This window comes from Scyliorhinus torazame, chromosome 2 (genome assembly GCF_047496885.1).
Source record: "Scyliorhinus torazame isolate Kashiwa2021f chromosome 2, sScyTor2.1, whole genome shotgun sequence".
Taxonomy (NCBI): domain Eukaryota; kingdom Metazoa; phylum Chordata; class Chondrichthyes; order Carcharhiniformes; family Scyliorhinidae; genus Scyliorhinus; species Scyliorhinus torazame.
Genome location: NC_092708.1, coordinates 299,952,860 through 299,969,952, shown reverse-complemented (window position 1 = coordinate 299,969,952; position 17,093 = coordinate 299,952,860). Strand labels below are relative to the sequence as shown.

General features: G+C 48.8%; 1 protein-coding gene across 3 annotated transcripts in view; it reads right to left on the bottom strand.

Moving 5' to 3' along the window:
- Positions 1–17,093, bottom strand: part of slc25a21 (solute carrier family 25 member 21) — a 920,696-nt gene that overhangs the window by 2,559 nt on the left and 901,044 nt on the right. For all 3 annotated transcript variants that reach the window (XM_072488897.1, XM_072488906.1, XM_072488915.1), the window contains one exon: positions 255–419. In XM_072488897.1, coding sequence (XP_072344998.1) covers positions 255–419 — 165 coding nt within the window. The remainder of the gene's footprint in view (positions 1–254; positions 420–17,093) is intronic.

Here is a 17,093-nt window from a genome sequence, read left to right as displayed (position 1 = left end):
AAAAACTAAATGATTGGTGCAGAAAAGCTTTGACAGATGGTCAAATGAAATGCTCTTCCTGAAGGCTAGTATAATTGAGACATTGTAACAGATGTATTGCCTTAATTTGAATAAAAGATTTGCATGAGGAAGTGAGTTGTACTAGAGCGAAAGGAACATGAAGATCTACTGCTTGCATACACACGAACAATTACTAGTTTCTGAATTATCTTTCACTATCTAATAATGGCTATTGATTTGTATCAAATAATTACCTCATTTACAGGAATAATGTTTTTCACATTGAAGTAAAATCCAAAGTAGATCATGTTAAATACACCATGTCGTCCTAATGTTGCTGTCAGTCCCTTGTTCAGGCCCTTCAGTCCAAAACCCTGAGATCGAATTATTCCACGTGCATAAGCAAATGTGGATGGTTGCTATATGAAAAGCAAATATATAAAGTTATTTTTAGGTAAAATTTAAAAAAAATTAAATATCTAATGTCTTCATATCTTCTTAATCCCTCAAAGAATTTACAAATACATGGCAAAACTGATGTAGATTGTAATTCAAATGCAAAGTACAAGCTTTTTAATCAGATACTCTCCTATGTTGTTCATTGTGCCAAATCAGAGGTTACAGATAGGGCAAGGCCTGGAACCAGAGGGTGAGAGCTGGAGCATTCAAGGGGTTCTAAGTGGGAGGAAGTAGGCATAGCTGGGGGCTGGAGGAGCAATAAAATAACTACCGAACAATCAGTGGGACCAGCCCAAATGGTAGCAGAGGCCAAGCCAAATACCAATTGAACTGAATAGGAAAGGAAGCAAAAAGGCTAGGGAACTATCATGGCAGTTCAAAAAAATATGATTGTTTAGTATGAACAATGCTAGTGGCTCATTGCAATCCTAATGATAAGTGCAAGATTTCAAATCATTGTAGCCATATAAACACCAAAACATAGGTCATGAAATTATACCGTGGAATATTAGTTTGAAATTCATCCATCAATGAGTGGAGCAGTTCCTCTTTATTTCAGATACATCAATCAATGCCTCCAATAAAGCAGCAGGAAGTAGAATTTCAGACGAGCATACTAAGCATTCATATGCTGGCATCCAATACATTAGTATCAGAGCTATACTCACTAGTTCCTGGAATTCCCATGGGGATTGTCCTGATCATCAGCTGTGGCTAAAAGTAAACTGGCAGATTTACAGCATTTCTGCCAATGCCTATCTTCTATTTATACAGTAAAAGATCGGGAGAACTGTAAAAATTCGAACCCTGTCTTTTTAACCAAGGAAGAATTTTAAAGGCCGATTTTCCTGCTCCCCCATGCCGGAGTGGAAAGTTGAATCAATTTAGAAGTGTGTTTCATCGGCAATGACCTGAGCTCACCTGTATTTTTGAGTTTAGATGATTGTTCTACATGTGGCCTAAAACAATCTTACTCTGACAGGGCCTTACACTTAGAAATGGAGATGGAATTACATCTGCTCCAGCAAGCCTCAGAGGCATGCCGCAGCAGGAATAGCCACTGCCTTCGGTAACTTCTGGCAGTTATCCAAAAACAACAATCAGAAAGCTCCAGTCTGAAGGTACAATGACAAAGCTCTAAGAAAAAAGGTTTTTATTACTCTTATAAACCTCCCTTCCCTTTCTGACTACCATCCAGTTTCTGAACTGAGAGTGAGCTAATTACAAATATACCACTCTAATGTCTTTATTGTCTTTTATCCATTTCTGTGAACGTAGTGGAAGATGAGATGGAAAAGCCATTGCCATTCAAACCTGCCCTGCTCTAGGGATTCTCCTTGCCTGTGTTTGTTGTAGGCACAGCCACTCTGTTTCTCTTTGCTTTGGTGAAGCTCCAGAAATCCTAGCTCAATGGAAAAGGGGCACAGACCCAGGTTATGGGTCTATCCTTAAAAAAATTATTTGTTCATGGGATGCAGGCATCGCTGGCTAGATCGGCATTTATTACCCATCCCTAATTGCCCTTGAGAAGCTGCTGATGAGCCACCTTCTTGAACCACTGCAGGCCATGTAATGCAGGAACACACACAATATTGTTCGGAATGGGGTTCTAGGATTTTGACCCAGCGATAATGAAGAAAAAGTGATACAGTTCCAAGTCAGGATGGTTTGTGACTTGGAAGGGAAGCTGGTAGATGGTGCTGTTCCCACGTCTCTGCTGCCTTTGTTCTTTGAGGTGACTGAAGTGATGGGTTTGGAAGGTGCTGATAAAGGAGCTTTGCTGAGTTGCTGCAGTGCATCATGTATATAGTTGATACCGCTGCCATTGTACTTCGGTGGTGAATGGAGTGAATGTTGAATGTGGTGGATGAGGTGCCAATCAAGTGGGCTGCTTTGTCCTGGAGCTTTATAAGTGCTGTTGGAGCTGCATTCATCCAGGCAAGTGGAGAGTATTCTATCACGCTCCTGACTTGTGCCTTGTAGATAGTTGTCAGGGTTTCCCCAGCCTCTGACCTGCTCTTGTAGTCAGAGTACTTATTGGCTAGTCCAGTTTAGTTTTGTGTCAATGGTAACCCCCAGGATACTGAGAGTCGGAATGTCAGCAATGGAAATGTCACAGAATGTCTGAGACAGATGGTTAGATTTTCTCTTGTTGGAGATGGTCATTTCCTGGCATTTATGTGGTGTGAATGTTACTTGTCACTTATCAGCCCAAGTATTGTCCAGGACTTGCTACATTTTGACATGGATGGCTTCAGTAACTGAGGAGTTGCAAACGGTGCTGAATTGTGCAATCAGCAGTCAGCAGCGAACGTTACCAATTCTGACCTTATGGAGGGAAGGTCATTGATGAAGTAGCTGAAGATGGTTGGGCCTCGGACAATACCCTGAAGAACTTCTGCAGCAATGTCTCGGAGCTGAGATGCTTGACTTCCAACAACCACAACCATCTTCCTTTGTGCCAGGTATGAATCTAACTAGTGGAGAGTTCCCCCCGATTCCTATTGGCTTCAATTTCACAAGGGCCCCTTGATGCCATGCTCAAGTCAATTATGTCAAAGGCAGTCACTCTCACCTCACCTCTTGAGTTCAGTTCTTTTGTCCATATTTGGGCCTAGACTGAAATGAGGTTAAGGAGCTGAGTGGCACTGGCAGGACTTCAACAAAGTGTAATGAGCAGTTTATTACTATTAAAGTGTGGCTTGATAGCATTGTCGACAACACACTGCATTACTTTGCCGAAGAATGAGAGTGGGCTCATGCAGTAATTGGGTGGGTTGGATTTGTCCTGCTTTTTATGAACAGGACATACCTGGGAAATTTTCCACATTGTGGGGTGGATGCCAGTGCTGTAGATGTAATGGCACAGTTTGGCTAGGAGTGCAGTTAGGCTAGGAGTGCAGTTAATTTGGGAACACAAGTACTATAGCCAGAAAGTTGTCAAGACCCATAGTAGCTGCAGTATACAGGGCCTCCAGTTGTTTCTTGATATAGAAACATAAAAAATAGAAGCAGGAGGAGGCTATTCAGCCCTTCGAGCCTGCTCTGCCATTAATTATGATCACGGCTGATCATCAAATTTACCCTGATCCCACCTTCCGCCCATATCTATTGATCCCTTCAGCCCCAAGAGCCTAATCTAATTCCTTATTTTTTTTTAACAAACAATTTTAATGAGGTATTTTTGGCATTATAAACAGCAACAGTATAAAAACAATGTACAAAGAACAATAAACATAGTGTAAACACCGACTCCCATCTCTCCAAGACCCGCCTATTTAACCCCCTATTCTACGCTCCCCTAGCCCCCCCTCCCATCCCCCCCACCTGCTGACGATTAATTCTCCGCAAAGAAGTCGATGAATGGTTGCCACCTCCGGGCGAACCCTAACAATTACACTCTCAAGGCGAACTTGATCTTCTCTAGGCCGAGAAAGCTCGCCATGTCGGTTAACCAGGTCTCTGCCTTCGGGGGCTTTGAGTCCCTCCAAGCTAATAATACCCGTCTCCGGGCTACCAGGGACGCAAAGGCCAGAACATCTGCCTCTTTCTCCTCCTGGATTCCCGGGTCTTCCGACACCCCAAAAATCGCCACCCCTGGACTCATTGCGACCCTTGTTTTCAATACTCTGGACATAATGCCCGCAAACCCCTGCCAATATCCTTTAAGTTGTGGATACGCCCAGAACATGTGAACATGGTTCGCTGGTCCTCCCGCACATTTTACACACCTGTCCTCTACCCCAAAGAATCTGTCTGCTCATCCGGGCCACTGTCATGTGGGCCCTGTGGACCACCTTGAATTGGATCAAGCTGAGCCTTGCGCATGTGGCGGTCTCATTGACTCTGCTCACCGTGTCCGCCCATAAGCCATCCTCCATCTCACCCCCAAGCTCCTCCTCCCACTTATGCTTCAGTTCCACGGACTGCGTCTCCTCCGCCCCCATAAGTTCTTTGTAGATGTCCGAGACGCTCCCCTCTCCCACCCATCCACTAGACACTACCCTATCCTGGATTGGGAAGGATGATTAATGGAAGTCCCACACCTGTAAATATCGGAATTTGTTCCCTCTTGCCAACCCAAACTTCTCCTCCAGCGCCCTCAAGCTAGGGAAGCTCCATTCCAGGAACAGGTTCCCCATCCTCACAATTCCCGCTCTTTGCCATACTCGAAACCCCCCATCTAAGCTCCCTGGGGCAAACCGGTGATTATCACATATTGGGGACCAGACCGATGCTCCCACTGCTCCAACGTACCTCCTCCACTGACCCCAGATCCTCAAGGCCGCCACCACCACGGGGCTGGTGGAGTATCTCGCCTGCGGGAACAGCAGAGGTGTCGCTATCAACGCCCCCAGACTGATGCCCCTACATGAAGCTGCCTCCATCCGCTCCCAAACTGACCCTGCCCCCACCACCCACTTCCTTATCATAGCAATGTTGGCCGCCCAGTAATAATTACTGAAATTTGGCAGGGCAAGCCCCCCTTCCCCCCGATTCCTCTCGAGCATCACCGTCTTCACTCGCGAGGACATACCTGCCCAGACAAAGCCCAGAATGATTTTGTTAACCCTCTTAAAAAAGGACCGCGAGATGAAAATTGAGAGGCATTGAAATACAAATAGAAATCTCAGTAGGACCGTCATCTTAACCGTCTGCACCCTCCCCGTCAGCGACAGCGGTAGCGCATCCCATCTCCAAAACCCGCCCCTCATCTGCTCAATCAACCGGGCCAAGTTCAACTTCTGTAACCGGCTCCAGTCACATGCCACTTGTATCTCTAAGTACCTAAAACTGTCCCCCAGTAACCTAATTGGTAGCTTCCCCAGTTTATATCCCGAAAACCAGCCAAATTCCCCCAAAGTCGCCATGATTTCACCATCCCTGCCCTGGATCTGCAACATATAAGAGCAGGCCATCTGCGTACAGCGGGACCCTATGTTCCACCCCCCCCCCCCCCGAACCAGCCCTTTCCAGCCCCTTGAAGCTCTCAGAGCAATTGGCAGCAGCTCTGTAGCTAACGCAAACAGCAGTGGGGAGAGGGGGCATCCCTGTCGTGTCCCCCGGTGCAGTCTGAAATAATCCGAGGTCGTCCTATTCGTCCTTACACTAGCCTCCGAGGTCTGGTACAACAGCCTAACCCAGTCGATAAAGCCCCTATCGAACCCAAATCGTCCCAACACCTCCCATAGATAGCCCCACTCCACCCGGTCAAACGCCTTCTCCGCGTCCATGGCCACAACTACCTCAACCTCCCTACTCTCCGGGGGGCATAATAATCACGTTGAGCAGCCTTCTTATATTGGCCACCAACTGCCTGGCCTTGACAAACCCGGTTTGATCCTCCATAATCGCATCCGGCACACAGTCTTCAATCCTGGAGGCCCAAACTTTGGCCAGCAGCTTGGCGTCCACATTAAGCAGTGAGATCGGCCTATATGACCCGCATAACTCTGGGTTCTTGTCCCGCTTCAATATTAATGAAATAGTGGCCTGTGACATCGTCAGGGGCAGCACCCCTCTATCCCTCGCCTCATTGAAAACCTTGACCAACAACGGTTCTAATATCCCCGAGTATTTCTTGTAGAATTCCACCGGATACCCGTCCGGCCCCGGGGCTTTACCCGACTGCATTGCCTTCAAGCCCTCAACTATTTATTCGGCCCTAATCGGGGCCCCAACCCATCCACCAGCTCCCTGCCCACCCTTGGGAAGGTCAGTCCGTCTAAGAAGCGGCTCATCCTCTCGGGCCCCGTGGGGGGTTCCGAGCAATAGAGCCTACTGTAAAAGTCCCTGAACACCCTGTTTAGCCCTGCCGACTCCCCTACCAAATTCCCATCTATTTCCCTGGCCGCCTCCCTCTTCCTAAGCTGCTGTGTCAGCATTCTGCTGGCCTTCTCCCCATGTTCGTAGAACGCCCCCCTTGCCTTCCTAAGCTGCTCCACTGCCCTACCTGTGGACAGCACCCCGAACCCGGCCTGCAGCCTCCGACGTTCCCTTAAAAGCTCCACCCCTGGGGTCGCCGCATACTTCCTATCTATCTGCAGGATCTCCTTAACCAGTCAGTTCGTCTCTGCCCTATCCGTCCTGTCCCTATGAGCCCGGATCGAAATCAGCTCCCCTCTCACCACTGCCTTCAGCGCCTCCCAGACCACCGCTGCTGAGACTTCCCCCGTGTCATTGACCTGCAGGTAATTCTGCATACACTTCCTCAGCATCCCGCACATCACCTCATCCGCCAACAAGCCCACGTCCAACCTCCATTGCGGGCGCTGGAAGCTCTCCTCACTAACTTGCAGTTCCACTCAATGTGGGACATGATCCGAAATAGTGATGGCCGAGTATCCCGAGTCCACTAGCCCCGCCAGTAAATCCCTGCTCAAAATGAAAAAAATCAATCTGGGAATAAACCTTATGCAAAAGCGAATAAAAAGAAAACTCCTTCCCCGTCGGCTGCCGAAACCTCCATGGGTCGACTCCCCACATCTGTTCCATGAACCCTATCAGTTCCTTTGCCATTGCTGGCACCCTCCTTGTTTTCGAACACGACCGGTCCAGGCCGGGGTCGATGACCGTATTAAACCCCCCCCTCCCCCCATCGCCAACTAGTGCGAGTCCAGGTCAGGTATCTTCCCCAGTACCCTCTTTATGAATTCTACATCGTCCCAGTTCGGCGCGTACACATTAACCAAGACTACCTTCCTCCCCTCCAGCTTGCCACTCACCATGACATAACGCCACCCCCCCCACCCCCCCCGAGACTATACTGCCCACCTGGAATTGCACCCGGTTATTGATTAAAATCGCCACCCCTCTAGTCTTGGTGTCCAGCCCTGAATGAAAGACCTGACTGACCCAACCCTTCCTTAGCCTGACTTGATCCGCCACTTTCAGGTGTGTCGCCTGCAACATCACCACGTCCGCCTTCAGAGCCCTCAGATGTGCGAACACACGTGCCCTCTTGACCGGCCCATTCAACCCTCTAACATTCCAGGTGATCAGCCTAGTTGGGGGCATCGTGCCCACCCCTCCGCCAATCAGCCATCCCCTATCCAGGGCCCTCCTCTGGGCCGTGCGCCACACCTCCATCGGCCCGCCTCCTGTCAGACCCCACCCCCGACCTCTTCTCTGTCCCAAAACATAAGTCCCTTCCTCGTCAGCAGAGTAACTCCCCCCTCCCCGCTAGAAACACCACTTTGTAACCTAACCCTTGCCATATATTGAACATATACATCCCCCCCCCCACTGTGCTTCCGTAGACTAGCTCACCCAGCGAGACAGGTGGCCCTCGCCTCCGGCGCCAAGGAGTCTCCCACCTATTGTTCTCTACTCCCCTCCCCCCCGCCCATCGAAACCACTTCCCTCATCAAACCGACCCCAAACAATCTCTCAATTACCATAGGAGACAACCCAAAACGAAAAACCCACAAAGAACCCCCCCAATAGTGCAAATCAAAGTAATAAAAAGTAAAAAGCCCCCACCAGCCACCCCCACCAATACACCGAAAACCCATGGAACCGAATAACTTTTACTTCCCCCATCTTCACCCAAACGCAAAAGCAGAAGAAAAACGACAATCAAAACATATAAACATCACTCAGAAAAGTTACAACTTAAAACCAAGAAGTTCTCAGTTCAGCACCAGCCCTTTCTTCAAAGTCCATCATGTCTTCGGGCGACTCAAAATAATGGTGCTGGTCCTCGTGCGTAACCCAATGACGCGCCGGGTATAGCAGCCCAAATTTCACCTTCTTCTTCAACAGGATCTCCTTCACTTGATTGAAGCCTGCCCTCCTTCTGGCCACCTCCACGCTCAGGTCCTGATAGACACGCAATATGCTATTGTCCCATTTGCAGCTCCGAGTACGTTTGGCCCGCTGGATAACACACTCCTTGTCCAAAAATCTGTGGAACCGGACCACCATCGCCCTTGGGAGGTCCCCCGGCCGCGGCTTCCTCGCCATCGCCCTGTACGCCCTGTCTACCTCCAACGGTCAGGGATGAGCCCCCTCCCCCAGAAGCTTCTGAAACATACTCGCCACAAACGCGCCATTATCAGCCACCTCAGCCCCTTCAGGGAGACCGAAATTCTTAAGTTCTGCCGGCGAGCTCTGTTCTCCAGATCATCCACCTTCTCCAGCAGCCTCTTTTGCTGATCCTTCAGCATCCTCTAGCTCGACCACCGTTTGGTGGTCCACCAGCGCTTTCTCCAGCTTCTGAATCGTCCGATCCTGGGCATGCAGCCTGCGCTCCCACCAATCGATCAATTCCTTTATCGGGTCAAGACAGTCCCGTTTCTGTCTGGCAAAGCCCTCTTGGATGACCTACATCAGCTCCTCTGTCGCTGGTTGGGCCGTCGTAGCAGGGGTCCAAACATCAGCCATGTTGTCTTCAGCTGCAACCTCCACCCAGCCCTTGCTTATCTTTTTATTTCTTCCTTTTCGGTCCCTTGGGGTTCTCCGTTCCATGCACCAATGTGTGGATGCAGAGCCAAATTATCTGTGCCTTCAAAGCCAAAACTCAAAACTACAAAAAAGTCGGGGAAAAAGGTCCAAAAGTCCGGCCAGAGCAGGAGCCACCAAACGTGCGACTTACTCCCTCATAGCCGCCACCAGGAGTCAATCTAATTCCTTCTTGAAACTACACAATGCTTTGGCCTCAACTACTTTCTGTGGTTGCGAATTGCACAGATTCATCACTCTCTGGGTGAAGAAAGTTTTCCTCACTCAGTCCTAAAAGATTTACTCCTTATTCTCAAACTACGACCCCTAGTTCTGGATTCCCCCACCATCGGGAACATTCTTTCTGAATCTACCCTGTCTAATCCTGTTAGAATTTTAAAAGTTTCTATGAGATTCACTCTCACTCTTCTATACTCCAATGAATATAATCCTAACCGACTTAGTCTCTCCTCATATGACAGTCCCGCCATTCCAGGAATCAGCACGATAAACCTTCGCTGCTCTCCCTCCATTGCAAGAACATCCTTCCTCAGATAAGGACACCAAAACTGCACACAATGCTCCAGGTGTGGTCTCACCAATGCCCTATACAATTGCAGTAAAACAACCCTATTCCTATACTCAAATCCTCTCGCTGTGAAGGCCAATATGCCATTTGCCTTCTTTACTGCCTGCTGTACCTGCGCACTTACTTTCAGCGACTGATGCACAAGAACACCAATATCTTGCTGAGTATCCATCTCTCTTAATTTACACCCATTCAAATAATAATCTGCCTTCCTATTTTTGCTATCAAACGGGTAACCTCACATTTATCCACATTATACTGCCTCTGCCATGCATGTGCCCACTCACTCAGTCGTCCAAATCCTGCTAAAGCATCTCGTACCAGCCTCCCCGAACAGGCGCCGGAATGTGGCGACTAGGGGCTTTTCACAATAACTTCATTTGAAGCCTACTTGTGACAATAAGCGATTTTCATTTCATTTCATCCTCCTCACAGCTCATCCTCCCACCCAACTTTGTATCATCTGCAAATTTGGAGATAATGGGCAGGATTCTGTGGGAATTGGCAGGGCGGGCATATCCGGCGCCGAGGAGTGGCGTGAACCACTCCGGCGTCAGGCCGCCCCCCAAAGGAATCCTCCGCACCTTCAGGGGCTAGGCCGGCTCCGGGGTGGTTTGCGACGCGCCGGCTGGCGGGGAAGGGGCTTGGCGCCGCGCCAACGAAGGGTCTCCGCCGGCCGGCGCAAGCACGGGAGCGCCAGCGTGTTCAACTCCACGTCGGCCATGGCGGAGGACCACAGCGGCCAATGCGGAAGAATAGAGTGCCCCCACGGCACAGGCCCGCCCACGGATCGGTGGGCCCCGATCGCGGGCCAGGCCACCGTGGGGGCACCTCCTGGGTCCAGATCCCCCCGCGCCCCCCCGAGGCCGCCCGCGCAGCCAGGTCCCGCCGGTAAGTTCCTACTCTAATTTACGCTGGCGGGACTGGCCGAAGACGGGTGGCCACTCGGCCCATTGCGGGCCGGAGAATCGCCGGGGGAGGGCACTGCCAGCGGCCGCCGACCGGCGCGGAGCAATTCCCGCCCCCACCAAATCCCCGGCGCCGGAGAATACGGGAGCCGGCGGGGCTGCCCCCCCGGCGATTCTCCGACCCGGCAGGGGGTCGGAGAATCCCGCCCAATACATTTAGTTCCCTCGTCCAAATCATTAATATATAATGTGAACAGTTGGGGTCCGAGCACAGATCCTTGCGGTACCCCACTAGTCACTGCTTGCCAATCAGAAAAAGACTAATTTATTCCAACGTTTTGCTTCCTGTCTGCTAACCAGCTTTCTTTACAGCTCAAGACACTACCGGTAATCCCATGCACTTTAACTTTACATATTAATCTGCTATGTAATAATAATAATCTTTATTGTCAAAATTAGGCTTACATTAACACTGCAATGAAGTTACTGTGAAAAGCCCCTAGTCGCCACATTACAGAGCCTGTTCAGGTACACAGAGGGAGAATTCAGAATGTCCAAATTACCCAACAGCATGTCTTTTGGGAGTTGTGGGAGGAAACCGGAGCACCCGGAGGAAACCCACACAAGCACAGGGAGAACGTGCAGACTCCGCACAGACAGTGACCCAAGCTGGGAATCAAACCTGGGACCCTGGCGCTGTGAAGCAACAGTGCTAACCACTGTGCTACCGTACTGTGAAACCTTGTCGAAAGCCTTCTGAAAGTCAAAATAAACAACATCCATCGGTTCTCCCTGGTCAATTCTACTAGTTACATCTTCAAAGAATTCTAGTAGATTTATCAAGCATGATTTTCCTTTCATAAATCCATGCTGACTTTGATTACACCACTGCTTTCCAAATGCTGTGCTATGAAATCATTGATAATGGACTCCAACAACTACCTACTATCAACGTTATGCCCACTGGTCTATAGTTCCCTGTTTTCTCTCTACCTCCCTTTTTGAATAGAGGGTTACATTTGACACCCTCCTTGCTGTTATCGTGCGGGGCGCAGTGGTTGCTGAGTGAGTGCTTGCTGAGAAGGGGAGTAAATTTTTTTAAAAACTTACTGTTGGGGGTTTCCAGCTGAATCCAGTCGGAGTGAGGACAGAATAACTGCTGGGTACGTTGTAAAGATTTAAATTGTTTGCACGGGCCCATAACAGCTGATTGCTGTTGTCATGCGGGGCGCAGTGGTTGCTGAGTGAGTGCTTGCTGAGAAGGGGAGTACATTTTTTAAAAAAAATTACTGTTGGGGGTTTCCAGCTGAATCCGGTCGGAGTGAGGACAGAGTAACTGCTGGGTAAGTAGTTAAGATTTAAATTGTTTGCACAGGCCCAGAACAGCTGATTGATGTTATCGTGCGGGGCGCAGTCGTTGCTGGTTAAGTGTTTTAAGTTTACCTGTATTTAAGTTGGGCTGTTCCTAAACCCGGGACACTACACTTGTAGTGTCCCCCACCCTTCCACCTCCTCTAACCTAAGGGGTTGAGTGAATATCAGGTAAGCTCTTTCTTTCTTTTTCTTGTTTTTATCCCTAGTTATCTAGGGGGGATGGCAGGGAAAGCAGTGCAATGTTCCTCCTGCAAAATGTTTGAGGTGAGGGACGCCGTCAGTGTCCCTGCTGATCTCACCTTTGGGAAGTGCACCCATCTCCAGCTCCTCAGAAACCGCGTTAGGGAACTGGAGCTGGAGCTGGATGTACTTCGGATCATTCGGGAGGCAGAGGTGGTCATAGATAGAAGCTTCAGGGATGTAGTTACTCCGAAGAATCAAGGTAGATGACGGTGAGAGGGGCTGGGAGGAAGCAGTCAGTGCAGGGATCCTCTGTGGTCGTCCCCCTCAGTAACAAGTATACCGCTTTGGATACTGTTGAGGGGGACGACCTACCAGGGGTAAGCCACGGTGAACGGATCTCCAGCACTGAGTCCGTCCCTGTGGCTCAGAAGGGAAGGAGGGAGAGCAGGAGAGCAATAGTTATTGGGGACTCGATAGTTAGAGGGACAGATAGACGGTTCTGTGACAACAAAAGAGACTCACGGATGGTGTGTTGCCTCCCGGGTGCCAGGGTCCGTGACGTCTCAGACCATGTTTTCAGAATCCTTAAGGGGGAGGGGAAACAGTCACAAGTCGTGGTACACATCGGTACCAACGACATCGGTAATAGAACATAGAACATAGAAAATACAGCACAGAACAGGCCCTTCGGCCCACGATGTTGTGCTGAACCTTTGTCCTAGATTAATCATAGATTATCATTGAACTTACAGTGCAGAAGGAGGCCATTCGGCCCTTTGAGTCTGCACCGGCTCTTGGAAAGAGTACCCTACCCAAACTCAACACCTCCACCCAACACCAAGGGCAATTTTGGACACTAAGGGCAATTTATCATGGCCAATCCACCTAACCTGCACATCTTTGGACTGTGGGAGGAAACCGGAGCACCCGGAGGAAACCCACGCAGACACGGGGAGGATGTTCAGACTCCGCACAGACAGTGATCCAAGCCGGAATCGAACCTGGGACCCTGGAGCTGTGAAGCAATTGTGCTATCCACAATGCTACCATGCTGCCCTTAAGAACAAATAAATCTACACTATATCATTCTACCGTAATCCATGTACCTATCCAATAGCTGCTTGAAGGTCCCTAATGTTTCCGACTCAACTACTTCCACAGGCAGTGCATTCCATGCCCCCACTACTCTCTGGGTAAAGAACCTACCTCTGATATCCCTCCTATATCTTCCACCTTTCACCTTAAATTTATGTCCCCTTGTAATGGTTTGTTCCACCCGGGGAAAAAGTCTCTGACTGTCTACTCTATCTATTCCCCTGATCATCTTATAAACCTCTATCAAGTCGCCCCTCGTCCATCTCTGTTCTAATGAGAAAAGGCCTAGCACCCTCAACCTTTCCTCGTAAGACCTACTCTCCATTCCAGGCAACATCCTGGTAAATCTCCTTTGCACCTTTTCCAAAGCTTCCACATCCTTCCTAAAATGAGGCGACCAGAACTGTACACAGTGCTCCAAATGTGGCCTTACCAAAGTTTTGTACAGCTGCATCATCACCTCACGGCTCTTAAATTCAATCCTTCTGTTAATGAATGCGAGCACACCATAGGTCACCTCCTCAAAGAATTCAATAAGACTTGTAAGGCAAGACTTGTAGGCCTTCTTCACAGCTCTATCCACTTGAGTGGCAACTTTCAAAGATGTATGAACATAGACCCCAAGATCTCTCTGCTCCTCCACATTGCCAAGAACTCTACCGTTAACCCTGTATTCCGCATTCATATTTGTCCTTCCAAAATGGACAACCTCACACTTTTCAGGGTTAAACTCCATCTGCCACTTCTCAGCCCAGCTCTGCATCCTATCTATGTCTCTTTGCAGCCGACAACAGCCCTCCTTACTATCCACAACTCCACCAATCTTCGTATCGTCTGCAAATATACTGACCCACCCTTCAACTCCCTCATCCAAGTCATTAATGAAAATCACAAACAGCAGAGGACCCAGAACTGATCCCTGCGGTACGCCACTGGTAACTGGGATCCAGGCTGAATATTTGCCATCCACCACCACTCTCTGACTTCTATCGGTTAGCCAGTTTGTTATCCAACTGGCCAAATTTCCCACTATCCCATGTATCCTTACTTTCTGCAGAAGCATACCATGGGGAACCTTATCAAATGCCTTACTAAAATCCATGTACACTACATCCACTGCTTTGCCTTCATCCACATGCTTGGTCACCTCCTCAAAGAATTCAATAAGACTTGTAAGGCAAGACCTACCCCTCACAAATCCGTGCTGACTATCCCTAATCAAGCAGTGTCTTTCCAGATGCTCAGAAATCCTATCCTTCAGTACCCTTTCCATTACTTTGCCTACCACCGAAGTAAGACTAACTGGCCTGTAATTCCCAGGGTAAGAGAAGGGACGGGGATTTAAAACAGGGATTTAGGGAGCTAGGGTGGAAACTGAGAGCCAGGACAAACCATGTTGTCATCTCTGGTTTGTTGCCGGTGCCACGTGCAAGTGAGTTGAGGAAGAGGGAGAGAGTGCAGATAAACACGTGGCTGCAGGGTGATGTAGGAGGGAGAGTTTCAGTTACGTGGATAATTGGAGCACATTCTGGGGAAGTTGAGACTTGTATAGACAGGATGGTTTGCACCTGAACCAGAGGGGCACCAATATCCTGGGAGGGAAATTTGCTACGGCTCTTCGGGGGGTGTTAAACTAATTTGTCAGGGGGATGGGAAAACGAGCTGTAGTCCAGAAGCCAGTGTTGAGAGTAGTGAGGTACTGAGGAGGGTATCAATGTCGCAGGAGTGTACCGGCAGACAGGAAGGTGGGTTGAAGTGTGTCTACTTCAATGCAAGGAGCAGCCGGAATAAGGTAGGTGAACTTGGAGCGTGATTTGGTACCTGGGACTATGATGTTGTGGGCATTATGGAGACATGGTTAGAACAGGGACAGGAGTGGTTGTTGGAAGTTCCGGGGTATAGATGTTTCAGTAAGAGTAGGGAAGGTGGTAAAAGAGGTGGAGGAGTAGCATTGTTAATCAAGGATAGTTTAACGGCTGCAGAAAGGCAGTTCAAGGGGGATCTGCCTACTGAGGTAATATGGGTTGAAGTTAGAAATAGGAAAGGAGTGGTCACGTTGTTGGGAGTTTTCTACAGGCCCCCAAATACTAATAGAGATGTGGAGGAAGAAATTGCAAAACAGATTATGGATAGGTGTGGAGGTCTCAGGGTAGTTGTCATGGGTGACTTTAACTTTCCAAATATTGATTGGAACCTCTATAAGTTGAACAGTTTGGATGGGGCAGTTTTTGTACAGTGTGTGCTGGAGGGTTTCCTGATAAAATATGTGGATAGGCTGACAAGAGGTGGGGCCACATTGGATTTGGTACTGGGTAATGAACCGGGCCAAGTGTTAGATTTGTTTGTGGGAGAGCACTTTGGAGATAGTGACCACAATTCGGTGTCTTTCACTATTGCAATGGAGAGGGATAGGGCCATACAGCATGGCAAGGTTTATAATTGGGGGAGGGGTAATTATGATGCGATTAGGCAAGAATTAGGGAGCATAAGATGGGAACAGAAACTGTCAGGGAAAGGCACAAATGAAAAGTGGAGTTTGTTCAAGGAACAAATACTGCGTGTCCTGGATAGGTATGTCCCTGTCAGGCAGGGAGGAAACGGCCGTGTGAGGGAACCATGGTTCACAAAAGAGTTTGAATGTCTTGTCAAGAGGAAAAAGGAAGCGTATGTAAGGATGAGAAAACAAGGTTCAGTTGAGTCGCTTGAGGGTTACAAGGTAGCAAGGAATGAGCTAACAAAAGGGCTTAGGAGAGCTAGGAGGGGGCATGAGAAGTCCTTGGCGGGTCGGATCAAGGAAAACACCAAGGCTTTTTACTCTTATGTGAGAAATAAAAGAATGACCAAGGTGAGGTTAGGGCCGGTCAAGGACAGTAGTGGGAACTTGTACATGGAGTCAGAAGAGATAGGAGAGGCGTTGAATGAATACTTTTCTTCAGTGTTCACCAAGGAGAGGGGCCATGTTTTTGAGGATGAGAGTGTGATACAGGTGGGTAGGCTGGAGGAGGTAGATGTTCTGAGGAAGGATGTATTAGCAATTTTGAAAAACCTTAGGGTCGATAAGTCCCCTGGGCCAGATGGGATATATCCTAGGATTCTTTGGGAGGCAAGGGATGAGATTGCAGAGCCAGTGGGTCCTCACTGTCCACGGGGATAGTGCCAGAGGACTGGAGAGTGGCGAATGTTGTTCCTCTGTTCAAGAAAGGGAATAGGAATGACCCTGGTAATTATAGGCAGGTTAGTCTTACTTCGGTGGTCGGTAAGTTAATGGAAAAGGTCCTGAAGGATAGGATTTATGACCATTTGGAAAGATGCAGCTTAATCCGGGATAGTCAACATGGATTCGTGAAGGGTAAGTCTTGCCTCGCAAATTTGATTGAATTCTTTGAGGAGGTAACTAAGTGTGTAGATGAAGGTAGAGCAGTTGATGTTGTATACATGGATTTTAGTAAGGCGTTTGATAAGGTTCCCCATGGTCGGCTCATGAAGAAAGTAAGGAGGTATGGGATAGAGGGAAATTTGGCCAATTGGATAAGTAACTGGCTATCACATAGAAGACAGAGGGTGGTGGTGGATGGAAAATGTTCAGACTGGAGACCAGTTACCAGTGGTGTACCACAGGGATCAGTGCTGGGTCCTCTGCTATTTGTGATTTTTATCAATGACTTGGAGGAGGGGCTGGAGGGTGGGTCAGTAAATTTGCTGATGACACCAAGATTGGTGGAGTAGTGGATGAGGTGGAGGGCTGTTGTAGGCTGCAAAGAGACATTGATAGGATGTAGAGCTGGGCCGAAAAATGGCAGATGGAGTTTAACCCTGATAAGTGCGAGGTGATTCATTTTGGTAGGAAACATTTGAATGCGGATTACAGGGTCAACGGCAGAGTTCTGAGGAATGTGGAGGAACAGAGAGATCTTGGGGTTCATGTCCACAGATCTCTGAAGGTTGTCACTCAAGTGGATAGAGCTGTGAAGAAGGCCTATAGTGTATTAGCGTTTATTAACAGGGGGCTTAAGTTTAAGAGCCGTGGAGTTATGCTGCAACTG